Consider the following 26762-nt stretch of genomic DNA (forward strand, 5'->3'; position numbering starts at 1 on the left):
CCCTGGTGCCTTGTCCATCACTCAACTCCCCATCCCACCAATCTAGAATCTTCCACCAAGGGCGTTAAGTGATTGGGCGAGGGCCAGGGATCCCTCCTCTAGATCTTCCCTACAGGATATTGTACCTTTCTGTCTTCCCACCTTCCACTCCCCCGAATTTCTCCATTGGTTGGTGGGTGATTCTTTCCCCCTGTTTACACCCCCCCTTTATATACCGTTGCATAGCCCTGCTCAGGGCTCTTTGCTGTGGGTTCCCCTGAGGTGCGAAGCTCCCTGGAGCCCTATAATAAACCTTGGACTGTTAACCCAGCCAAGAGTCTGCCTCTTTCCTCCTTCATGGACGTTGCCTCTCCTCCGTCCCATGGTTGACAGCGTCAGCGCTTAGCCCTAGCCACTCCATGAACCTCCCTGAGGAATAGGGGAGCATCCCCCGCAGTCAACCGTGCCGGCTGGTCGGGCGTAGTCCAATGGACTTCTGGTGGGCATGGCGGCAGCTTGGCGCCCAATGTGAGGCCTGTGGTCATCTCCAGACCCTGCAAAGGAGACGGCCAAACATTCCGGTGGGTTTATCCTTTGACATCGCTCAGAATCCGTCTCTTGGTCGGCAAGCCTCTGCCCTTGATACTTCGTGATTAGTGCTGTGAGCTGTGTTCCCATGGCTTTTGGGGAACAGCCCTCTCTTGGCCCGGTGCCGGGAGCTAGCGGGCAGACTCTGGCACCACGTCACTCTCTATCTTCTGTGGAATTCTAGAAACACTGAAATAGGAAGAAAAGCATTGTGGTCCTAGTTCCACTATCACTTCTACCCAAGCTCTTTCTCATACTTCTCCCTTGGTCTACCCTGCGAGTAGGTCATTGGATAAACATGTAGAGAGACATGGATGAGTTACAATGACTCCACTGTCTTGTGTGTGCCTCCACCTCCTCCATGTGGGGCCCAAAATGGCGGTGGCCACGACATCCTTCCTGCTGTGCCCTACCGGTTCCTATGTCTTCTCCTCAATCTCCTTATTCCACCAACTGCCATTTTGTCATGCCATCATCCTATGCCACCATTTTACCCCAAGGCTCCTCCCTTGGCTCCACACGCTTTCCGGAGGAAACTGGAACCACCTCCACCATGGTTCTGGAAGTATCACTCTCCAACATGGTGTGGGAGTTGAGTGGCCAGAGTTGGACAGTGAGCTGATCCTGGTAGACAACAAAGCAAACACAAATCTAAGGCAGTGGGAAACATCTGTTTAAGTTATGGAGAGGAAGATGGAATTAGGAGTGTAGTTATGCTAAGGCATTTAAGCCAAATAAGGTTATGTTCTGAGTTTCTGGTAATGATTGGTTGCTTAGTTTTTACACATATGGTTATGTTGTTGTTCACTGGTTCGCTACCTTCTGGGAGTTCCGTATATATTGTTGTGTTCACCTGTTTTTGGGGTCTTCAGAGGACACCCTATACTGCGTGCGGCTTACATTTTTGGTGCTCCTTTATTAAAGTTGTTTTCCAGGCTCCCTCGTCAACCCTGTCCTATTTATTTCTTTCTTTGCAGCCCCGGCTGGTCCAAGGATTGTTGCAATGCCAGTGACAACCTGGTGGTGCCCATGCAGGCCATACTGATGCCAGTGGTAGAGGTGAAACACCATTGTTGATACCCTTGTTAATAATAAAGTTGTATTTGTCTCAAGTCATTGTTCCTTCTCCTCCTCAGAAGACCTAAGTCCTTCCAGATCCAGTGACCAGAGACCCCTGGGAGAGGATCCGGACAGCAGCAATCAAGGAGGGGGATTGGGAAATTGCATCAAAGTTTACAGAAGCTCTGGTATGGTACAGAAGGGGGTGGGTGTGAATCCAAGATGGGAGTCATTGTCATATGGGGAAATAAAGGAACTGTGTAAAGCAGCAAAGGACTATGGGAGGGAATCACCTTACTTAAGGAACTTAGTTCAGGCTATTTTCACCACTCAGGTTTTGATGCTCCATGATTTAAAGTACATAATGCCTATGTTGTTATCCTGCACACAATACAGCCTGTGGGAAAGGGGGTGGAAAAGATTATTAAATCAGTTGATTGTGGAATATGCTGGTGTTGGGGTTGAATAAAGATACCAGAACTAGAACAAAGGGTGTGGGAAAACCCACCTTAGTTAGAGTGAGGAAAGCAGTTCACTATCAGCATCCCATGCACGTGTATGTTAATCATCTGTAGAAAGTTCTTTTTCTGTTAGATTATTGGTTAAAAAATGTTGCAAAGTTTTACGTATTTCCAATCCCTCTTCCCTATTGGACCCTCACCCTCAAACTCCACTTCTACCCTACATTATATAAATTGTATTCACCCTGGTCCTTGGCCCTTTTGGTGCACCCCTTCATACCTTGTTCGCCTTCGGTCAGTTTATTTTTGCATTAATAAACCCTTTTCATTTTTGGGTCACCAATTTGTGCTTGTTCCTCATCTATCAGTGCTGAATTTCAAGATCTCTCACCAATCTCCTGGGCAGTCTAAGGGTCGGTCTGTCCATCCGAGCTGGACCCTGAGTGACCACATGCTGGTGATCAAGCACTGGCAGCACTAACGATTGACCACCTTGAGGGTGAAGGGGTGCAAAGCCAACCTGCTGCACACCTCCCGAGACCTGTATTAGACAGTATCAAAAATGCAGCCAGAAAAGCACTCATGCAGGTGCCTGATGGCAACAGACTGACACGTGATTTTGTGGGCATAAGACAGGGGTCCAATGAACACTACATGCAATTCACTGACTGCCTTCAGCAAGCCTTTGAAAAACAAATTAAAAATTAAAGGGCAAAAGACAAGTTATTGAGAACATTGGCAATTTCAAATGCCAGCCCTGAATGCAAAAAGGTGTTTTGTGTTCTTCCACCAGAGCCTGAGCCAGCATTAATTGATTGCAAATGATTGAGGCTTGGAACACCAGAACACTTGGCTACTTTACAGGCACAGGTGGTAGGACAAGGGATTGCAGAGGCTTTAGCCGCAATGTGAGTCATCCTTCAAGGGCAACAACAGAGCCTGAGACTATGTTTTGAATGTAGCAAAAAGGGACATTTCATAAAGGAATACCCCCAGTGAGGAGTGAAACTCGCTCCTAGGACCTGTGGTGCAGAGATTACCAACACACTAATCAAATTTGCTGAAAGTGGGAAGGTTGTAGCAGGCTGCCACCAGGAAGCTTCCTGTGGAGCACAGGATGGCCCCACACAACGACACAAATGTCCCAGCCATCCATGACTGCAATCACTGAGGCCAGGTGTCCCAGAACTTCAGCATCTCATCATAGGGCTAACAACAGTATTGCCAATGGCTCCTGTCCTGTATCAGGAATGGTGTGGCCAGCAGTGACTCTTCCCCTGTGCTCAGCAATGGTGAGGCCACATCTTAAGTGCTGTGTCCAGTTCCAGGCCTGTCAATTTAGCATAAGGATAATTTAGTTGATTAGGTGGTGTTAGGTCACAGCTTGGGACTTGATGATCTCCAAGGTCTTTCCCAACCTGATTGATTCTGTGATTCTGTGAAATGTCCCAGCCCTTTTTTTCGTTATGTGGAATCACAACTCTTTATGCAAAATACTGATTTATAACCAATGATCATTTACCCTATGTAGTTAATCAGGATCACTCTGTTACTTTTTTACTAATAAGATGGCTGTTTGAATGTAAATCAAGTCAATTACTTAGGATTAAACCCCTCTTTTCAACAGCATTGAAGGAACACTGAGTTTCTCAGATTTGCACAGAAAAGTCAGGGAAGTAGAACTGTACTTTTACAATACTGGATTGTAGCTTTTTAAACCTGAAACATTGGCCCTCTATGATGGATTTTTCTGTTTTAGCATTAAAATCAGTACTAGTAGTTTACTTTATTTCCTTCCAATTATTAAACTCTTCTTATTTCAACCCACAGAGTTTTGTTTCCTCTACTCCTCCCTGAAGGAGTGAGTAACTACCCACATGGTACTCAGTTGCCAGCTAGGATTAAACCATGAGAGCAAAAATCACATTTCAAAGATTTCCTGTGCTATTTCAAGATCTCCTGTAGGCAAATGAAGAACAAAGTAAAAAAAATCAAAGCGCTTCTCATCTTTCATTAGAAACTTTATTGTATTAAGCTACAGGGATGTGAAGTGAAGTGAAATATATGATAGTGAAAGGGAGAATGATGAACATCAGTCATCTTTGGAAAATATATATGTTTTCACAACAAAACACTTTTTTTCTTACAACTAAGGAAAAAAAAAGCCAGGCACACTTGATAGGTTTTCTTAAAAAATATAATACAGTTCAATCATATCAAAGTGAAGTCTTGTGGGCTAAAAAACTGAAAAGTTATATTCAGTGCTCTAGCACTAGGGATGAGTGTATCAAATGACAAGGTTTTCTCTACAGTAATTGAAAAACATACACTCATTTGTTTTCAGTAATTTCAGCTACTGTATATACAATCTTTAATAGAAAGCATTTTTTTGTCAAAACTAGGTCTGTGATCTTCAGTCTGGACTTTAGAGCTTCGGTGTAAGAATTACTATTTGGACACATATTGGATAAAAAATTGTTAGTGTACTTGAAAATTCAATATATTTAGAGTAACACATTCCTTGCTTTTGATTTTATCCTAACTTCACTTCACTATGAACTTGCAGATTGTCTCAGGAGAAAGTGTGAGCACAATGAAATCTTCCTTCCTGTAATCTGCATGTGCATCTCCAATTAAAGTTAATGGATGTTCTCTGGGTAGATCAAGATAAGGAAAGATTTTATGTGTAACAGTGTGTTGTGATTAAAATCTTGGACACAGCAGAAAGCCATGGGGTTCGTTATGCTTCTAAGTGCCCTGAATTAATAATGCCTACAGTATTTAAAGCCTAAAGGTTATACTCACTACTTTAAAGTCAGTTATTTAACTTGGTGCAGCCTTTTATTAAAATGGTGACACGTTGCTAGGGGAGAGCTACCTCCATTATCGATGTTATATTTTGTCATTATTGTTATGTGAATATATGGAGGCAAGGCATCCCTTTCCATTCCTGTCTGTGGTGAAGTGAAGCCAGTTCTCTGAGTGTTTGCTAAAATTGCTCCATCACCTGACCCATTCAGTCTCCTCCACCCTATGGAATGCACCTTCAGAAGTATTTGAGTTGTGTGAAGACTACAGTGGGATCTACAGCAAGAGCTGTCTGGCAGTCAGGAGGATTGAGCTGGGGATCTCTGAAGCTGAGAGCAGAGTGCACTCCAGGAAATCAGTGTTCTGAGCACCTCACCAGGAATCATTCTCTGAAGTAAACTCACAGGCCATTTGCTTGCCCTGCATGTACTGCAGATCCAGCTCAGATTTATGCAGACATTGCTGCTGCTAACTACATGGCAGGAGTTTCACCCACATGCAGGAAGGCAGACGTCAGTCATGTGTACATTTAGAACACACACAATAAGCAAAATGACAGTAAACTCATCTACTTTCATGAATATTTGACTGAATATTTCACTTGAGGATATGCGACATGCTGGAAATTTAAAAAACCACACAACATTTATTCAGCTCTTCACTTTTCCTTGTTAAAATAAGTGTTTATATGATGAAGATAATTTACCTAGTGGTCTTCAAAAACAGCAACAAGTTTTAGTGAGCCCCCAGTTGTAAAATGCAGCATTTTCTATTCATGGCTTTAGAGAAGAAAGGTTTTATTTTAAAGTCTGTTTCACACAATTAAACAAAAGAAAAACAAAAAAAAACAAAAAAAAAAAACAAAAAAAAAGTATATACCAGTAGCTCTACATTTTATCTACATGGATACAAACCCAATCAAGACTTCATCTTAGACAGCGATTAAATGGCAAGCAGCCTTAGAAATCTTCTCGGTAATATCTGTACTTTCCAAATCCAAAGGTAATGGAATTCTTTATTCCAGGGATGTAACAGAATGCCCAGGGAACTACAGAATAGCCAGGATCCTTCTCCCCATCAATCAGTGACACACCAACCCTCAGGACAAGGTGCTACAGAAGCACTGCCAGGTCATGTTAAATGCTGGCACCTCACTCTCAGCTTCCTAAAAGTATCTTTTCACTGAAAGAGGGTGTCTAGTCTACAACAACCACATTATCTTTAGGTTGACATGTTTGGGGAAAACTATGTCAAATGGACGGATCCCTTGGTGAATTTAATTTCCACTGAATTGTGCAGCTCGTAATAGACTATTTTGGAAGGACTGAAAGCTTCTTTTGGAAAAAGGGGCTGTTTTGGGAAGATGGGTCTCCATCCACATGATCAGCAGAATAAGCTAAACTTTAAGCAGGAACTGTTTTTCTACTTCTGTGTTCTTGTCATTCTTAACAAAAAACACCTTGATTTTCTTCCCCTGAATTAATCACTCTGAACTGTTAGGTATTTTTTAATCACCCCTGACAGAATTCTTGAATGTGAATTCTTACTTTGATCCTCTTGCTCTGCCCAGAGGTACCTTGAACTGGACAAACAAAAGGCCAGTTGGTAAAAATGCGAAAGAAATGGATACACACACTAGAATATTTTTTCATTTACAGGCTAGTTCACTAAAAACACAGACACACAGCGTAAAAATGAAGAGAGAAGTTAATGAAGGTGAAGGGGGGGTACATGTGTCACATTATTAGCAATGCAAAAGACCAGCTTAAGCATGTGTTTCCCTACATCAACTATAAAAAAAGGTGCCTTTTTAGCAAGTATGCACAGAGTTCGCTAGTTATTTTGAAGAAAAAAAAGTCAGAACACTTGACTATCTTTCTCCTATATTATAGTCATTATTACTACCTTTTTATAAAATGTAAACCCTTCCTTGCAGTTAAGATTTACAGAAGTCATCACCTTTGTCCACTCCTTACATAATCAGTCCATGGTGACAAAAATAAACTGATTCAATTTACATATTTCTTGAAGTAATAACTGATATGTTGTGGATTATTAGTTTGTGTGTGGCAGAAATAGTGGTCGGAACTGCAACGTATGAAGCTGAACTGTAGCAAAATACTTCTTGAAGACTGGTGCTGGGTCTACAGTACTAAGAGATCTTGAAGCATCATGTAAATATTGATGTATGCAATTATTTTCTCTCCAGAACTATTCAAGCCAACTATTCAAACCTGTAATGGACAGCAAACCCTGCTGGTGGATTTCCCAAATAATTGCAACACTGTGCTTCCTTATCCTCATCAGATCTTGTTTCTTGTATCAGATCTTGACTAAAGATAAGAATGGAAGGTAAAATTTGGCAAGGCAGTTTTCCTTCTACTAGTGAGTAATTGGTGAATCAGATCACCTGTACAAAGTGGTATTTGGTAAATTGCACTGTCCTGGGAGTATTACTGCTCTGGAACATGACAGACATGAAGCCTATATTTGAAGTCACTAAAATGTGATGTTATCAAGACTAATCTGCAAACTACTATTTTTTAAGCCAGTATATTACAGTATAAATGTGTTGCATACCTGTTTCTACAAAATTTACTGCCATTAAAAAAAAAAAAAAAAAGAGAAGAGTCAGGATCCCCAGAGTGTGGCATTTGTCCATCTGTCACTTGTATACACAATACAGACCTCATGCTGAGATTCTGCTTAAGGTACAGCAATTTTCTTCAGGACAGATCAGAAGCCAAGAAAGATGGTAAACCAGAGAGGAAGGAGCACGACTGTGCCACTCTGCCCCTTGAGAGTCCCAGGGTTGTAGGCATCAGCTCCTTGCGGGGTCATTTGCTGCTGACCCCCTCTGTGGAGGGTGTGGGGCTCTCTCTGACAGGAAGCAGGTCATAGTGGCATGGAATGTGGCTGTTTTTTGGGAGGTCGTAGGGATCCTGGCTGAGGCGCCCGCCACCGCTGCCAAACGCGCCTTGGACAACGCTCACCGTGGGCTCTGTGAGGAGAGAGAGCATTCACTCAGCTTCAGGGAAAACACTGATACTTCATTTCAGTTTCTGCTTCAGTAGGAAGATTCCTCATCATGCTGAGTCCTGAAATGCAGCTGTAGAAACACAGGTTGGTGTTTTTGCTTTGCACTTGCAGCAGGGCCCTGCTATGAGTGTCTTTACTGACAGAAACAAGACAACATCTCTTCTTCATGTGTCTTTAATTTCAGCAAATTAAAAAACCAAACAAAACAACAACCTGAATTTGAGGGTTTTAATCAAGACTTTGTAACAGTCCTTAAAAGCAGAACGGGTATGTTGATGAATTTCAGTGATCTCTAATTGCATGCAGAAAAGGAAAATGTATCCTGTGACACTGGACACAATTTATTACAGCCCAGAAGTGATCACGATAGCTACCACTCCAAAGGACCCCAAAGTTTTCTGTAACTAAAGAAATATGGTAACTAGGTAGGGTCCATATTAATGGAATACTACGTCTGTGGGTGAAGATGCTATTTTATTCTGATCAAGAGAAGGAAACAGAACTTCAGCCCTCCCACGCATAACTCCAGCTGCATTCAGTCTGACCTAGAGCTGAACTACATTGCAATCAAATTCTAAACTTATCTTATGCTATTGGTTAAAGGAAGGCTTTCACACCAGGGCAGTTCGGAGGTACTGCAGGTGACAGAATAGAGCTGAAGGTACTTCAAACCCTGTTTGTGTGGATTACACCAAAAGAGTAAAAACGCTGTTGTTACAGCTTTTGAGCAGAACACAGAATCTGAACACGTAATGTTGTTTTTCCAGTGGTTTTCACGTGTTTTGATGAAACTGAATCAAAGATTAAAAAGCCCTATGCACTTTGTTCCTAACCCCCAGCGTCCAGAGGTGGATTTTGTACCTACCAACTTCATAGACGTTCTTGCTGGCTGTGGCAGAGCTGGCGATCTCGGCATATGGGGAGTCGCGACGTGCTGGGGACTTCATTTCCACGTAGCCACATTCTGAACTCTTTGGCACCAGAGCTGGTGGGTCTTTGATAGTAGCATAGGGGTTCTCAGAGCTGCTCAGTGAGCAATTACTTAAATTGTATTCCGAGTTCTTCACCAGATCTACAAAAAGAAAAACATGTCATTGTCTCCACCATGCTGTGTGCTATGGAGACTGCTACCAAAAATAAGGGGTTTGTTCTAAAAAAAGGCACACAGAAGTGAATATTTAAAAGAAAATCAATTGTAACACATCAAAATTATTTACAACAATCAATGAAAGAATCTCAGCTGCAACGCTCTTTAATGGACTTCATCTTGCCACCTGCAAATTACTGTTGCAAAATCCAAGCATTTTCAATTCTGGTTAAAATAGTGCCTTAGCATTATATAAAGATAAGCTGTAGAATCAGTTTTTAACAAGCACTTCAGAACACTTTCTGCCCCTCCAGGTGTTGAACTCAGGACACTTAGAAGAACTGATCTGAAACTGTTCCCAAGAGCAATGTCTGTGCAAATGGCAGCATGATTTATTTCTAGGGATGGCTTAGGTGGTGCAAAGTTTGTGTATTTGAGTACACAAAAAGAATAACCATCTTCTAAGTTTCTCTAAGGCACATGCAGGAAAACTGGCAAGGAAACATCAGGTGGCTTGTGATGTCAGGATTTAACTCAAGGATGAATAACTGGTTTCAGAGATGTATTTGCTTGTGCTGGGAAGCAATTTTGTGGTGTTTGTGTTACTTTGTTCTCTCTGTTGCTTTGTGATATGTTATTTAACATGAGACTTCTTTAGCTCATTCCTGACTCCCTATCCAAGATGAGACTGACCTTGGTGGAGCTGTCAGTGGATGGGTGCTCATGATTTTGTGACTCATTTGAACTGAGCTTTCTGTAATCATAGAAGTGTAGAATTGTTTAGGTTATAAAAGACCTATCAGATAATTGAGTCCAACCATTTATGGACACTGCCAAATCCATCACTTAACCAGGTTCCTAAGTGCCAAATCTTCACATCTTTTAAATCCCCCTGGGGATGGCAACTCCACCACTTCCCTGGGCAGCCTGTGCCAATGCTTGACAACCCTTTCAGGAAGGGATTTTTCCTGATATGCAATGTCTCAATGTTTGTCTTGTTGTGAGGGGCCCAGAGCTGCCCCACGGTTTGAGGTGTGGCCTCAGCACAAGGAACAGTCATTTTCCTGCTCCTGCTGCCACCCCACAGCTGGCACAGCCCAGGGGCCACTGGTCTCTTGGCCACCTGGGCACACCTGGGCTCGTGTCCAGCTGCTGTCACAGCACCCCCAGGGCCTTTTCCAGCTTTCCAGCCCCTCTTCCCAAGCCTGGAACTGCAGGGGGTTGTTGTGACTCAAGGGGAGGAAAAACCAGGTGTAATAAATCACTGTGTCAGTTTAATTGCGCCCTGTTGTACACAAGGTGACAAACCAGCTGCTTTCTGTCAGTGTGTTTAACTCATCATTCATACGGACTTTGCTACACCTTTTCCATTGCTTCGATATCCAGGCACCCTTGGCATGCCCTGATCAGGTACTACAAACACTGACACACAGCAGGGTGGTACAATGTAAAGTCTTGTGAGAAAACTGGATCATTCAGAATAACAAAATACCAGATCACTACTCCGAATTTCAGAAGCTTTTCATTCCTGTCTGTGTCTCTGTATTTTGATATCCTTTCCAAGGGCCTGCAGTGGATGTGGTGAAGGTTTGTGGTCATGCAGACCATGCCAGCTGAAGTTGGAATTGCCTTTTATAGCCTTTCAGCAGAGGCAGCATGTGTTCTGCAGTCTAGAATTGAAGTGTGTTGTGACTCAAGATGACAAAAAACACTTGATCTATGTGACACGCAGGTAACTTAAAATGGCTTGGTTTGTGGTTTTGTTGGTTTAAAAAAAATCCAACAAATTCCCTTCAAAAAAGATAAAAACCCATACCAGCAAACAAACCAATCATCCATTGATTCAGTATCTAGGAAAAATTTAGTTCCAGAATGTTTTTTTATATTCTCTTCACCTAGAAACCAAAGGTGATTTGGAAGAATAAAAGGCATGTCTATGTAGTTTCATCTAAACACATCAGAAAACAACCTCACCTTTCAGGGACTTCCCCATATATCCCCTATCAAGTCCAAAAGCACCTGAGGAGAAAATGATACAAAAAAATGGAGTAATTTTAAAATCAAAGAAAACAAAAGTGATTAAACAACAGCTTCTAAACGTTTAAGAATTGCCTTGAGACTCATTTCTGCCCTAGCTGAATAATTCTCTCATAAGGACTGTGGAACTGCCCAGGATGGGGGTACAGAAGCACTGGGACTATTTGCTTGCACATTTTCCAACAGGAACAGGGAAGGTGGGTCATAAGGGACCATTAAATTATCAAGTTTGACCTCACATAATACCAGTTACTCCCTCTTGAACAATCCTAGTAAGTGCTTTTGGACTAAAGCTTTGTGGGTTTTGGTTTTTTTCTGTTTGTTTGTTTGTTTGTGTTTGGTTGGTTGGTTTTTTTTGTTTGTTTGTTTGTTTTGTTTTGTCTGGTTTTTTGTTGGTTTTTTTTTGGTCTTGATAAACCCTGCCTACCAGAAAGGCATCCCACCTTGACCTGAAAATCTCAGGGTGTGCAGAGCTTGCTCCAATTCTCAATGCTCTGCTTCCAAATTTAATCACTCCCAAATCAGGGTTGCCCTGTTCCAGCCCCAGTGGCCTGAACACCTTGCACCTGAATCTACAACTCTGTAATTACCTGTTACTCACTGATTTCTCTCAATAAAAGTAAACAGCAGAGCACAACAGCTGTCTTCAGAGACCTGGCACTTTCCTGGTTACTGTTCTATTCAAATTGCTTTCATTGATATTGTGGAAAGCTGTTTTTTTAATTAGGCTGTCTTGTGGTATTATGCTAAAAGCATTATAAAAGCCTAAAATTACTTTATCTATGTACCATTTAAACAAAATGAGTAGTTTTCAAGAGGGAAGTGGTATTATTTTAAGGAGACCTAGACATAATTAATTTTATTCCTACCCCATCTTTATTTATTAGATCTCATGTCACCTGAGTTGTTTTCAAAAGTTTAATGCTCAGGTCACCAGCCTTGAGTTACCCAAGTAATCCTATTTTATTTTCTAGCAAACAGACACAATATCAGCACTCATCCAGTCCTCTGGAACCTCCCTGTTGCTCAAGATCTCTGCCTTGGGTTAACCACAGCAAGTATCTCTTAGGAGCATTTAGTCCAAGTTCAAATACTCTAAGAAAATATAAAGCTGAATGTTGAGCATTATGACTGAAATCCTTTCTTTAAAAAAAATAACCCACCAAAAAAACAAATCCCAAACCAAACACAACAGATCTGAGGCCTGAATTGTGGTTTGACCAAGGTTAGGGAAGAGCAGGAAAAAAAAAAAACAAACCAGTGCTGCATACTGTTGTTCTGAATCCCAGGGTCTGATATATGTAAGCACCAGAAATTAAGGTAATTAAATTTTCTGAATTATACTGCCACAGAAAGACCTTTTTAAGGGTTTCACTGGTCAGTGCAATCCAGCCTTTTTGGAATACATGGGAGTGGAAAAGGGAGAAAAAACAGCATAAAGCAGGATACAGCAACTCTCCTCATTTCTTGGGAATTTCTCTTCTTAAAGACAATGCTTTTTTAGCAAACAGGAGGCTTAGCTGGGAAGATCTATTGTTTACATCTGAAGTGGCTCAGGTAATGAAAAAATACTTTTTAAACCACTGATTGCATTTCGTGGTGATTTAAAAAAAATGGAAATATATGCAACCTTTCATTTATTTAATAAGAATTTGTAATTTTGCCCAAGGAGACCCTTACTGTAAAAACCCCACTGTTCTATGAAACTAATCAATAAGCAAATATTTTAATAAAAATGAGATACTTTACACATCTTGTCTGCACTGGGCATCAAAAACTGTTCCACCATTTCTCACAAGGGGTCACTTCATCTCTTCCTCCCTTAAGGAATGCATCCCACAAACAGTGAGTAACATTCCCATTCTCCTTCCTTTTTTTTTTTTTTTTTTACCAAGCTCATTGAGGTAGCCACCGTGTTTCCAGTCTGCTGGCAGTGTTCCTGTGTAGTCCATGACAGCACTTCGTTTTCCAGGCTCCATATTTTTCAGGTTCACAAACAGCTGGCTAGTTTTTGCCTATTTCAAAGAAAGTGAGGTAATAAAACTGAAGTTGCAAGGGAGATGCTGAATTTCCAGGTGGCAATCAGGAAGAGCAAAAACAAGCCAAATAGGAGAGATTAGGGAACAATGTAAAATAAACTGAAGACTGTCAGAAGTTTTCCTGCTTTACCTTTGCCAAGGTCAGTCTCTCCATGTTGGTGACATGAGGTGGGCTGGAGCACTGAGTCAGAGTATGGTAACTGGGGTTAGAGAAATAGTGGCTGTTGACATTTCCACCATTGGTATGAGGGATGGTTTCTGAAAAGAAAAAGAAAGGAAAATGAACAACAGAAAACAACATAGAATTTCTTTCTTAAGATATGTTTTTGAGAGTGCTGCACTGATTTCTGAATCTGACCTAGAGTTTCCTAGGAAAAACCCCAACAAACACAAAACAATATCTTCCTTCCCTTAGTCAGTTTCAAGCCTGTTGCTGTTTGTTTCTGTGCAGAATCTTGCCACAGATAGCATGAAATCCTGATTTTCTACACTCTTCCTCTATTCAGGCTGTTGGCATTGAATTTAAAGTCCCTTGTAGAAACCAGATTTTGCCACATTACATGTGTATATAAAAGCAGGCACAGAGGATAGAAATGTCCATGTTTAATGCAGAAAAAAAGTCTGAGGGTGCAAAATGTTGCACAGGAGAGCAAGGTACGTGGTCACTTTTCTTTGGAATTAAGACATTTTGCCAGGGTGTGCCACCTTCATGGTATCAAAAAGCAGAAATATATGAATTCAAGCCCTGTTAGTGGCAGATCTGAGCACAAAGGCAAGAGATGGAGGGGAAAAAAAGTATTCTAAACATGACATACCTGAAATGGTGTAATCTGCATTGATGACCCTCATAGCAGGGGTGTAGGTCACTGTGGGCATGTGTGTCTCCTTCCCTTTCTGCTTCTGCCTGTAAATGATGAACAGCACCAGCAGGAAGAGCACAACCAGGACAAGAACGATGATGCCAGCTATGGCTCCTATCTGGTAGGAGTCAGTAGGGAGGGCAGTGCTGGTACGGCTCAGGCTGTTCAGGTTTCCCACTATAATTACACCAGCTGGAATAGAAGAGGAAATGTAAATAAGTGGCATAAACTCAGAGGAGTCACGTGTCAGGAGCAGGAGACAAAATTTCACTTCTAAATCTAACTGTATTTAGTAAGGCCAGAATAGAACTCTGCCAGGAACAACTCCTAAATTTAAGGGAAAACACTTAGAATCTTCACAGAAAGGAAAAACACTCAGAATCTTCATAGAAAATAGATGTTTTCATGAATTTGAAAAAGTAAGAACATTCTTTGGGTAAAAGAATGGGGCAGGTAAAGCCCATGCTCCATCAGCACCTTTGAGCAGCACTGCTCTGTAATTTCATGGAAATCTACACTCCAGTTACTTTGCTCCAGTTAATTATCACTGAGGCATCTAATTTAAAGCCTCCAGAACTTACATGAATTAACAGAATAGGTTACTTAAATAGACCTGTCAGATTTATTTATTGAATGACACAGAGATGGTGTTTAATAGTTGAAGCCAGTTTCTGTGTGAAAAGATGACATTAAATTTGATTGTGTCTGGGCTTTACCTTGATCACACCTGGCCCCTTTCCAGCCTGGGCTGCAGTAGCAGGTTCCCGTGATGTGGTCACAGGTGGAGTTGTTCAGGCAGTCACAGATCTGGCGGCATCCATACCCGTATGTGCCCTGGGGACACTCTGCACAGGAAAAAAGCAAGTAAAATCTCATTAAAGGCTTTGGGGTTACAGGTCTGCAGCACCACAGGAGTCCAACTCCACATGTTCCTGTCCGTGGGCAGCAGGTGGCAATGTGTCATCAGCACCAGATCTCTACTGGAAATGCTCCTAAGAGGACCCCTTGGTGTGCAGGAGAGAGAGAAATTGTGTTCAGATGTGTACTCATCCTTCACCTGCCATGCCACTAAGCAGCGAGGAATCAAGGGGAAAAAAGGCAAAAAAGACAAAAAATGCAGAAGGCAGAGAAGAAATGGGCAAGGTGTGAATACAGAGCCAGAAGACTCAGATCCCAAAGCCTGGAAAACCTCGTTATTTTACAGGTGGTGCCGGACACCTGGATGGTGTCCTGTGGTGTGACAGAGTGTGCTGGTGTAAAACAGCAAAAGGAACGGGCCCTACCAGTGAGTCTAAAATGCACCACACATTTACAGAGAAATACAACTGCTGCCCATAGCATGCTCTGATAATGTATACAATGAGAAATTACTGACAGGAGAAAAATGCTAAATTATGGAGAATAAGGTAACTGGGAAAGTTGTACTTAATTATATTAATTACTTGAATACTTAATTACTGATTGAAGTATTTCCTACCTCATGTAAGTATCCTGGTAGAGAATTACCCTACACTGATAAATTTTTTTTCTTTTATACTGCCACCTCTTGGTACTGTGGCCTGGGACATTATAGTAGTTCTGATGGTTTTAGCAAGTATTTCTTCACTTTTTCTAAATTTTCTCAAGAATTCTGCAACTATATTTACTTCCTTTTGTCTTTTTAAAAGAATCCAACTCATCTTTCATGCATTCTTAATTTGGAATAATTTAAAAAAATAAAGTAACACAATGGGTGCCAGAGAATGGTCTTGCAGTCTTGACAAATCCCAGCTCAAGTGGAAAACTTAATGTTTATGTACCTCCTCCTTCTCTTGATTACACTCACGTAACAAGATTATAAATACTGAGGTAAATGGGTGGGCAAAACCTATCACATCATAATATATTTTTGCATTTCAAGATCTGAATTAGAATGAATACCAAAACATGTAGCTTAACGTTGCTAAATCATTATTAGCAACTTGTAGGATGAAATACAAAATCTGTAACAGAGTTAGATTTGCCAAATTATTCAAAGTGATGTTGTGACATCAAGAGACTATCTTAAAAGTTGTCTTTTCCTGAACGTTTGTGATGTTTTGAGGAGAAACACAGACATCATCCAAACGCACAAATTTGGGAGCAGAGCCCCGTAAAGTCAGCAAAGGTTGGACAGTCCTGTGCTCATGAGCCTGATTATTGTTTTAATGTTGTACAACATTACACCACCAGTGATGTCAGTGGTGTTATCCCTGATCTTCCTGAGGAGAACCACACGTGTGAAAACATGAAAACAGAACACCGCCTAAGACACTTTTACAAACCAGTGGCGCTGTAAAACCACACTGCGAAGATTAATTTCTTCCACCAACACTGATGCATTAGTTCTTATCTCCAGTTTTCCAACTATTAGCTGTGGTTTATACTAATGGGTATGCCTTGCTGCTTTCACAGGATGCTTATGACAATTCCTTGGATTCATTTTGTTGCTTTTACATGACAGAGTAATTGGGTGTTCCTTTAGCATTATGCCCAAAGTGACTAAAATGCAGTGCAAAGAAACGGAAACCACAATTGTGACAACTTAACTCTGTCAGGTTTTAAACTGTTTGGCCTCTGTACCCATCAGAACTGGCCCTGGAGGCCAGAGGCTGTGTCCCAGGGCAGAGGGAGGGGTATGCTCACTGTGCTCGCAGTGCCGCCCCATGAAGCCCGTCCGGCACGTGCACTGCCCGCTGATGTGGTCACAGTCGGCTCCGTTCTGACACTGGCAGATCAAGGCACAGTCCTTCCCAAAAAAACCCAGGGGACACCCTGCAACAGAAGCAGAGGGAGGGGGGAGAGCAGTGAAACAGCTGCTCTGGGAGTGGAAGACAAGCATTCTGGTTCAGCGTGTTGCTGAGGGCTTGCTCCTGCAGCTCCTGAAATGGAGTTCTGTCAGTACAAGGGACCAAGACCTGCCTCATATGGAGTGGTTTAAAACACACACCAGGCAAAAATGAGGTTGGGAAATGGTGCTGGCAGCAGAGGTTCTGAAAAGACAGCAGGGACAGCTCCTTGAAGAAATGGGCTTCCAAAGAAATTGGAGGGAGAAGAAAGAGGGTACTTTGGGAGTCTGCCCATCAGTCTGTGACCCTCTGGACATATTTCCTTCATGGTTGGTATTGAAGCATTAAAAAAGCCAAAACAACAACGTATTGTACCTGAGCTACTCACAAAGAAACCATTTCAGTGTGAAGAAGACACACCACTGCAAAGAGATCATTATTCACCAGCAGGAAGCAAAAAACCCCTGATAGCTGACAGCTGAACCAGCATAGTGAATGTCTCCCAGAACTGCATCCATATGGTCCTGTAATGTATCTGTTATTTCCTGCCACTATAACATTACTCATTTGAAACAGCAAAGTTCTGATTTTATGAAAAACACATATTTGAAAACTGAATGCAAAACACAGTCAGCAGTCCTCTTTTTCTTGAGGTCAAATACAAGGGTTGTGGCCAGGATCACAGTCAGTGAAGCAACCTGAACTGAAGGTAAACCAAACTGAAAGTGTAATACAAAAAAGATAAGTCAGCTTTACCCATATTTATTTTTAACAAATGTTAATTTCTCAAACTTCATTTGAACCCTTAGCCAGCACGTAATGAATGCCACATACCTACACCCAGTCACTGCACAGCCACTTTACTTTTACAAAAAGCTCTTGGCGGGGGGCGGAGGCGGGGGGGGAAGAAAAATCAGTATTAATGTATTATTAAATGAAGAAAATTCCAGAAGAAATTATGATGTTACAGTCTAGTGAAATCATCTTTCAGGGTTTTAAATAAAAACAGCTTCTGTATCAGTACTTGAATTCCAGGTTCAAGCTGTTCTGGAGGATAATTCTGTCATTGATGTTCAAACTAAGAATGAGCACAAAATCCACTTACTCTGTGTGCAGTAAAGGCCAGTCCAGCCTGGGGTGCACTTGCACTCCCCATCGTAGGCACTGCAGAATGCTCCATTGTGGCAGTTGCATGTGTGGATGCAGTTTGGTCCCCAGTGGGAAGGTGGGCAAGCTGCAACAACCCAGAGCAATTAATTAACCTCAAATGACAAAGGTTCCTTGATGCACATGAATAGAGTTACTTCCATTCACACATGAGCACTGCTTTGTTTGGTGTTCGCTGTTTTTCCCCCAAGTTCATGTTTTGGGCTGCTCTGTTCTGAGCAAACAGCCATAGATTTATTCATTTACTTCAGCTAAGGCATCATTTTACTCCAGGTAAAAAGTGCTGAAAAACATTAAATGGGTGAAAAATGCATACTCGATACTCAGTAAATAGGACATTCATAGCAGCTTTCTCACAGAGAGAGCCTCTAGGTTTCCTTTCTTCACTTATTTTTTACTCTGCAAATAGTCAAGGTGATACAGCTTTTAAACTGCAAAAAGTGAAGGAAAACAGAGAAGGTGGAAACTCCTATATAGCCTAGAGCTTTAGATCCAATGCTGAGCCTGCTGCTTGTGCTTCCACTGTTAAATTTCATGATTTGCCATCTTGGTGAAGATAATCAGGTCTGTGCCTTAATCTGGTTAACTCAGTTGCTTCTGTGGGTCCAATAATCAATATAATATTTCTAAACACCAAGTAATTATCCAGAGAATGGAGACTATTTTGTGCACAATCATGTCAACTCATTATGAGACAGAATTTACTGGCTGCTTTGGAAATGTCATGATAGATGAATCTGATGCTATGTGCTGCCACTAGAACTGTGAAGTGGTTCCAAAACACTAATTACTATTCAGAGGTAGCAAAAGATAATTTTCTTCATGGTAGCATATCACTAAGTGAAGAGGGTACTCTAAGAATAGACCCTTTCTGTTGAGTAGGATTCTCATCTTGAGGAGTTTTTTCCTTTAGTAAAGAAAGCAGTACTTTAAGGAGTAGTTAGTATTTTAAAAATAAATAGTAAAATAAATAATTCTGTAGTACTTTGAAAATAGTTTTATGGAAGTACAGTGTCAGTATTTCGTAGGAGGGAAGCAAGAGATCAGACACTGAAGCCTTGGTTTTATTCCTGTGTAAATTTAAAAGGGTAACTCCTTATTGTTTTGTACTGATCTGGTTGCCTGAGACCAATAAAACTCATGAATCCTTTAAACATTTGCATAATGATTCATGTATAAGTGGGCTGTATTTTTCCAAAGTATCACCTTTTTTCCCAAATTTCAGTTCATTAAAAATTGTATTATGATGAATTGAAAAAAAAAACTAAGTTTTTTTATTACTTTCATTTCAGTTGTACCTTGTAATTATTTTTTGTTATTGTTTTGTGTCTGGAATTAGTGGTCAGCTAAGAAGGAATGTAAATCACATACATGCAGAAGGTTAGACATTTAAAAAAGGTCGCTGGTTCTGAAAGAAATTAATGGAATCATTATTTTCCATGTGAACGAAAGGCCTTTATACAAAGCAAATAAACTTCCTCTGTTATGGTCTGTGAGCACAGCCTCAATAAACACTTCCATTCATATTGCTGGCACCATTTTCTTGATATTGATGCAATAAGTCCTTTCTCCTCCTAAATACCTCTATTCTGCTACTCTCCCAACTACCTACTTATTTTACCATAAAAACAGGGACCTTTGTAGCCACTGGCTTCCACAGGAATGGGCCCAAGATTTATTTTGGTATCATACTGGGCTGTGCATGCTAATCACTTCACAGAATTTAGCCAGGAAAGTTGTTTTTCAGGTTCTTTACCCAAATTGACCAGATGTTACTCTGCACTTGTGCAGAGCCTGTTAACCTGGGCCAGTCAAACCGTAAATGATATAAACCAATGAGCCATGTTATTTAAAAATGCACTTCCCTGGAAATCCCAGCATAATGTCTGACATTTCAGGGTATGTTGCAGCTTCTTTTAGTCACAAAAGTGGGCTGACTGAAATGTTGGCATGCATGTGTTTCAGACTGTGTGGGTTTTAGCACCTTATGGGATTGGATATGCTTCTTGTGAGAGTTTTCCTTAAAAAAATTCTTTCCTCTAATTAGTAAATCTCATAGACCCATCCAGGCATATGAGGAGTGACTATTTAATAAAGTAACTTTACAAAATAGTAAAATTAGGACCTTCCCTTCTCCTTTTTAAGGCAGTAATGAAGAGTTCAATGAGTTGAGCATAGGAAGACAATACTCATTGAGTGAGGTAGAATGACACTAAAAATGTCTATCTGTTAAAAGACTTATAAAAGGAAGAAAGAGGAAAAGCCATGACAGAGTTACAAGCATCTAAAAAAAAAGGCATAGTGAAAAATTTCTTAATGTTCAAATGCTTAGTGAGAACAAGGATGGTTGTGCAGCCAGAGCACTAACCTATGTCTGAGAAAATTTCAGCTTTGTTCTTGGCCTGACCAAAGAAGTTTAGGATCTCTCCATTATTTACCATGAAGTCCTAATTTCTGACTTAAGACAGTGTTTCTTTACCAAAAAAAAAAAAAAAAAAAAAAAAAAAAAAAAAAAAAAAAAGGTATTTTAAATAGCTGCATCCTGATTATTTGTTCTAGAATTAAAGGTGAAAAAACCCCTGATACTTACGCTGAGAGCAGTCACTACCAATCCATCCAGGGTAGCACTGACAGGATCTATCAATAGGATTACAAGTCCCATTATTGGTGCAGGTGCATATTCCAGCGCAGTTCTTCCCAAATCTGCCACTAGGACATACTGAGAAGGCATTGTTAGAATTAGAACTCCTTAGTGATCAGAACAGGATTTAATTTTTGTAATTTCAGGAGAAAACAGTTGATATTTGGATTGAGAGAGGTACTGCTTAGTATAAGGGTAAAGTGAGGTATTATAAATGACAGTGAGCACAATATCCATATTCACTAATAAATAATGCAGTTAAGAGTACAGAGGGCTTCACACTGAAGGCTGAAACAACCTAAGATTTCTGATTTATAAACTGAACATTCCACAACAGAAAGTATCTTTGGTTTCACAGTTCCCAAGTGATGGAATGCAAATCATCCCATGGAGTCTTTATGGCCAGCTGTACCTTCATTGCAGAGGGCTCCTGTGAATCCAGGCAGGCAGTCACACAGGCCAGTGATGTGGTGGCAGGGGCCACTGCTATGCACGCACTGGGGGCAGGTCTGGCTGCAGCGGTGGCCGTAGAACCCCGGCGAGCAGACTGGAACCAGAGAGGACAAATTGTCACTGCTGCTGTCCTGCCATCAGCCATCCTTGCAGGTCACCTGCTCCTGGCTTGGAACCGGCTCTGCTTTCCAGCCCCAGTGGTGGCCGTTGTTATTTGTACAGCTCAGTGATTTACACTCCCAAAACAAGATCTGCTCCCTCTCCTTGAGGATTTGGTGTATTCTGGTTCATCACGACTTTGTTGGCATTCCATTACATGTCAAGCCACCCTGACCTTGGATAATGTTTGGAATGCATACATACTTTTATCTGGCTAAATAAGGACATCTTTTGAAGCACATCTGAAGTAACAGAAAGAATAGTTTTATCTCTAGATGAGTAAGGTCATCTTAGACCTTGATTCCTGATGTGTTTTATAACTTGGAATTCAAATAGTCACAACTTCACTGAATAAAAAGCACAGATATTTTCCAATCAACCTTTCTTTTACATGGTACAGAGTCACTCTAACTTTCAGAGAACCTGAGACCAGAAATACAGAGTTAACAGTTAACTGTGATGCTAAAAGCATGAGTTTCTCAAGAAGAAAAAGAAAAAAAGGAGAGGGAAAAAAGGCTGCTTCTCCTTCTTTGTTGATCTAATTCCTTTTGGCATATATTTCCTGATAAATTAGAATATTAGGTAAGAGATCAAGAGAAAATACCTGAACAGCTGCAATTAGCACTGACAAAACTTGAAATCTTTTCAATATTTCAATTTCATTCAAGATTCAGTCTTTTAATTACACACTTGATAAAGTTATATGGCCAGGATCTCTCCAGAGAGATTAACTTCTCCAAGTGAAACAGTGCCAAAAGGTCTTCCTGTTTACTGAAAAGGCAGCTTCTGACCAGGATCCAAATTATTCCTATGACCTTTGTCTTCCCAGCCTACAGACCATGCCTCAGAGGGGCTCTGGACTAGGAGCCTCTTTTCCAGGTTATAGGCACATTTCCAAAACACCACGGAACATTTTAACATGGCAGTGTTATACTTCGGATGCACTGATTGACTGCAGGGCCCTTAGAGATTAGATAGTGAGAATAATTACTGCTCAGAGTCAGAAATGCTCAAGGAATACTAATGCCACACGGAAGTGAGATTTACCAGTGCCATGTCACATCCTGCAGCTGGAAATGTTGCCATTCCTGGACTGACAGAACTTCACCTTCCTCTGGTTCTCCTTCTCCCTGACAGTGACCATTTCAGGTCATCTCCTGCCTTTTAAGCCTCTTTTGGAAGAGCCAGGAGCATCTTTGCTTGTCCTTAACCCACCTGGTCCTGGATCCTGTTTCTGGGAGTCCTGCTCTGGAAACTGGGCTCTCCTCCAGTTCCAGACAAGTCACATTTCTCTTCCCTGAACACCTTTCCCTCACAGCTTCAGTGATTCAAACTGAAGTCAGCTGGACTGCTGGCAAACTGTGACAAATCTTGGGAGGGCAGACTTATTTACCTCCCTAATTCTGGCATGATTTTCCTTAGTTCATCTGTATCTCTTTTTATGAAATTTGTATTTTACCCAGACTAATTTTTCAAAAGGAGTCATGGGTACATTTGACATCCTCATTTGACATTTCTGTGGGGCCTGACCCTACTCACTATTCTTACAAAACAGGTGTTAAAGCCCCAAATATTAACTGAGCTAATGGCTCCCAGCAGAGAATGGGAAGGCTTTTTGTTTCTGAAACTCAAGTATGTTTTATTTACCTGTATTACAAACTTAACACTCATCAATCACATATGGAAATGTTTTAGAATGGAATCTCCTATAACATATCTTGGAAAGTCATGTTCATAACAGGTGCCACAGGACAGACAGTGAATAAAAGGAAAGCTGTACCATAACAAGAAGACAGATGGAAACATTTGTTCCTTTCAGGTAACCCTTTTTTTTCTGAATATTCATGTGTTTTGACAAAATGTCCAATCAAGGAGTGTTTCCTAGTCTTTCAGACTACAATTAGCAAAGCATTAGGGTGTTGTATGATATGTTTTCCAAGCAACTGAGAGAGAAACAGAGATTTTTAAAGCATTTATGTTGTCCTTACTTCTCTGGCAAGTGGTGCCTCTGTATCCTGGTGCACACTCACAGATCCCATCATCTGGAGAGCAGGATGCTCCATTTTTGCAGTAACAAGGCAAGGAGCAATTTGGACCCCACTGTCCCTCAGCACACACACTGTCACAGTGAATACCTGCAACCACAAACAAACAAATCATCTGTGAAGAGCTCTTGTGCACAGTTAGGTTAAACCTTTGCTTCTCAGAGGGCTGAACTTTAAAACATAGCTCACACAACCTGTTTATCAAAACATCACTAACATCAGGAAAGTACAACAAGATAAACCTGCATCTCTGTTCCTGCCTTCCCCAGAACAGTGAATATCCCTCATATTCCAGTTTTGATGAGAGGTACATAAATGAGTTTTGCTTCCTCCATAATGGCTGTTTCAAAACAGCAGAAGATTTTTGGTTTCAGATTTTACGTTTGGGAAATGGATGACAGAAGGTATTGCAGAAACTTTTCCCTCTGAGTATGCTTTGTGTGTGATATAACTCATGTATAATAATGGGGTGCAGGACATAGAATGACTTCTAATTAGTGGTGAGCTGATTACTGCTCAGCCTCGTACTGAACGGAAAAATGTAGTGCACACAAAGGGCTCCCAAACACACCATATGAGCATTCCAAAATGCTTAGCTGCCACAGTGTTAAGGATGCTGGTTAGTCAGTGCTTTGTTTAACCTGTTTCAGTATAAAATTGATTGTAAAATGGCCACAACCTGAATCTCTACACATAGATCCTAATACAAACCACCCATTACAATCATCCTATCACAGTTTGTTTGCTGGGTTCTTTTGTTTGTTTGCTTGTCATTTTTCTTCACAATGCAGCAACATAAATATAATTTCCCTGCTTTTTAAGAAGCACTGTGCATGTTAAATGCCAGCAGGCACCACTGTGGAACCCAGACCGTATTGTGTCTGCAGCACTTTGCATTAACAATCAGGTTTTATTGTAATGCCTCTACTGAATGAGCCCTCCACTAAGGGAAAAGTGGACTGGATCCAACCACAAGCATCTCTTGCTTTGTAAGTATTTCCAGCAAAATGTGCCACAGGTTCAATGGCTACCAGAGTCCTAAAAAAAGCAAACCAGTTTTACATGTGACAAGGAAAAAAAAAATCTTTTAACTCTGAACGCCAGAACCAACTGCTTGTAAAAATCCTGAGAAATAATTACATGGTTTGCTGATAGATCAGGCTAAGAGGTGATTCCCCAACACCCCCAACACATGCCTTGTAAAGCTGCCCATATCTAAAAACCAACTCTCTAATTAGAGGCAACGTAGAACTCCAGACTCTTGAACTGTTTTTCTCTGCAGGACAATCAACAGGCTGAAGTATCAAGTATGTATTTCAACAGATTGCATCAACCTGTGCCAGCACGACAGAAGAACACCTGACTTTAAAAATCCAGATACAGACAGACGGTACACAGGCCAGCTCAAAGCCCTAACTGCACAATGATCATCAGTACTGACCTAAAACAAACCTATTGTCAGAAAATGAAAGGCTGCTTACATCACTCCTTTTTCACTTTCTGCCTGCCTAGACAGTGTCGTTCTTCTGTCTCCATCTACATTTGAGTCGGTGCTGACTTGTTTCTCAGCAGTCTAGTTCAAACTTTTCATTAATTCACTGAAGCAAGTTAAAGAGAGAGGTTTGATTTTGAGAGATGCTGGTGCACAAGAGCAGTATGACATCACCGCATTTTAATTCATTATTTTCCCAGAAACAAGACTTCTTCCAGCTGCTGCTTTGCCCAGTGTTCCCAAACTTAAGAATCTGGGTCTCTAAGTCTGTAAAAACACAGGCAGAACACCTCAGAGGGTTATCTACCATATCACACATAACTGCACTTGGTGCACCCTGCTGCAGGAAAGACATTTTTCACAGCCTCAATGGGTGTCAGCGGTGCTCAGTGTATAATGGTCACTATTAACAAGCCAGTGGTTGCCAAGAGCTACCAAAGTGCATTATCTGAGATTATGTAGACCAGTGACACACAATAACACCAGGCTCAATTATACTGCCTTGATCTGTGCACAGAGGATGCTTTATGACAGCAGAGTGTCCGAGGGTGATGTGGACACTCTGGGATGGGGAAGACAATGGGTCCCATGCTGCACAGAGCCACAGGGCTTAAAAGAGCCAGAAACTACCACTAAAAATGAAAAAAGGGGGAAAAAGGCTCCTTCAATACATATCAGGGAAAATCATCCCTTAGGGAAACTGAGAAAACCTGGCTTTTATTTCCCACTCTCATCCCTTATGAGGAGGTGAAGAATGGCATCACTCTACTTAGCAAATAAACTGTGTACACTAAATGTCATAGAGTAACAATGATGACAACATAACACACTGCAAGACTGCTGAATATGATTCTGTTTCACTGTAATTTTATTATATTCATTCTTGCTCATTAGGAAAATCAGTTTTACTCCTCTGAGTGTAAAGAACAAATGTAGCAAGTCCAAAATAATTTAGTTATTTACTGCATCTCTACTTATTAAAATAGTTTTCAGTCTCACTCACTATTTATTTATTTTGGTAAGTTCACAAGACACTTAAAAATAACAAGTTGAGTTTCACAACTTATAGTTGTAAAAACCAAATTTTTGTATTTGGTTTTGTGTGTATTTTTGACAAAGAACAGGTTAGAAATACTACAGGGATAAAAAAAATTTAAAAATTAATTTCCAGAGTGATGCTTTTTATGAAATTTCAGCAAAGAAAGCTATGCTTTGATAGAAAAGCCAGAAATTATTCAGGGAAAAAGAAGCATTTTACTAGAACTTGCAAAGCAAGATTAGATTCAGCTTTTACAACACTGTTACCAACTGGTTGATCATTGCCACAGTTTTGTGCAAGTATTTATCTCTTAACACAATAAAATTGTTTTTAGTAAGTTTTCATGTTGGTTCTGATACTGATAAGGATATCTGCGAGAAAATGTTTTCGCCAGAGCTATGGACAAAGAGCTCTTTGATGGCCTTCACAAGTTGCTAAGCAATAGCTGAATGGTCATGATAAACTTCAGCTAAGCTGCTCTGAAGAAATGCTCGTGCATTTAATGCCCAGTGCTTTATGCTGGGGCCTCACATCCAAATCAGCATTCCCCCAGCATTCGTAATTGCATGACTGAAGGGAAGAATTCTTCAGGGATACATCTCCTTCTGCCCATGCTAGCGGAGGATTTGCACACTCCCGATGCTGTATTTTTAAGTTCAGACTCAGTGATCCACCCGAGTCAGATCAACAAAGAGCTGGTTTGTTTTAGCACTTGAAGGGGGGGGGGGGTGTGGGGGGGTGGGAATTACCAATTCTTTCTTACTATCTTCCCAGGCAAATTTACTATTGAAATAAGTCCTGTTTTACAGCTTACTATGTTTCCATTAGTCTGATGAAATGTTATCCAAATCTCAAGAAGAATTTGGGTTTTTTTCATAAAGAACATGTATTTGCTGTGCACAATTTATGTTAACACACATGGAACTTTGCAGTATAATCCTTCAGCATTAAAAACTGGTGCATATCCCGTGTGTGTAAGTGCAAAATTGGATATGTAGCAGC

At 40.9% G+C, this 26762-nt stretch overlaps 1 protein-coding gene across 1 annotated transcript in view; it reads right to left on the bottom strand.

The window, feature by feature from the left end:
* Positions 1 to 5780: 5780 nt before the first annotated feature.
* Positions 5781 to 26762, bottom strand: part of MEGF10 (multiple EGF like domains 10) — an 83295-nt gene continuing 62313 nt past the window's right edge. Inside the window, 13 exon segments of the mRNA XM_054004141.1 lie at positions 5781 to 6477; positions 7584 to 7896; positions 8800 to 9006; positions 10996 to 11040; positions 12950 to 13073; positions 13228 to 13355; positions 13913 to 14149; positions 14674 to 14802; positions 16622 to 16750; positions 17870 to 17998; positions 20522 to 20650; positions 20985 to 21119; positions 23173 to 23319. Coding sequence (XP_053860116.1) covers positions 7733 to 7896; positions 8800 to 9006; positions 10996 to 11040; positions 12950 to 13073; positions 13228 to 13355; positions 13913 to 14149; positions 14674 to 14802; positions 16622 to 16750; positions 17870 to 17998; positions 20522 to 20650; positions 20985 to 21119; positions 23173 to 23319 — 1703 coding nt within the window. The 3' untranslated portion in view covers positions 5781 to 6477; positions 7584 to 7732.

Source organism: Vidua macroura, chromosome Z (assembly GCF_024509145.1).
Source record: "Vidua macroura isolate BioBank_ID:100142 chromosome Z, ASM2450914v1, whole genome shotgun sequence".
NCBI lineage: Eukaryota > Metazoa > Chordata > Aves > Passeriformes > Viduidae > Vidua > Vidua macroura.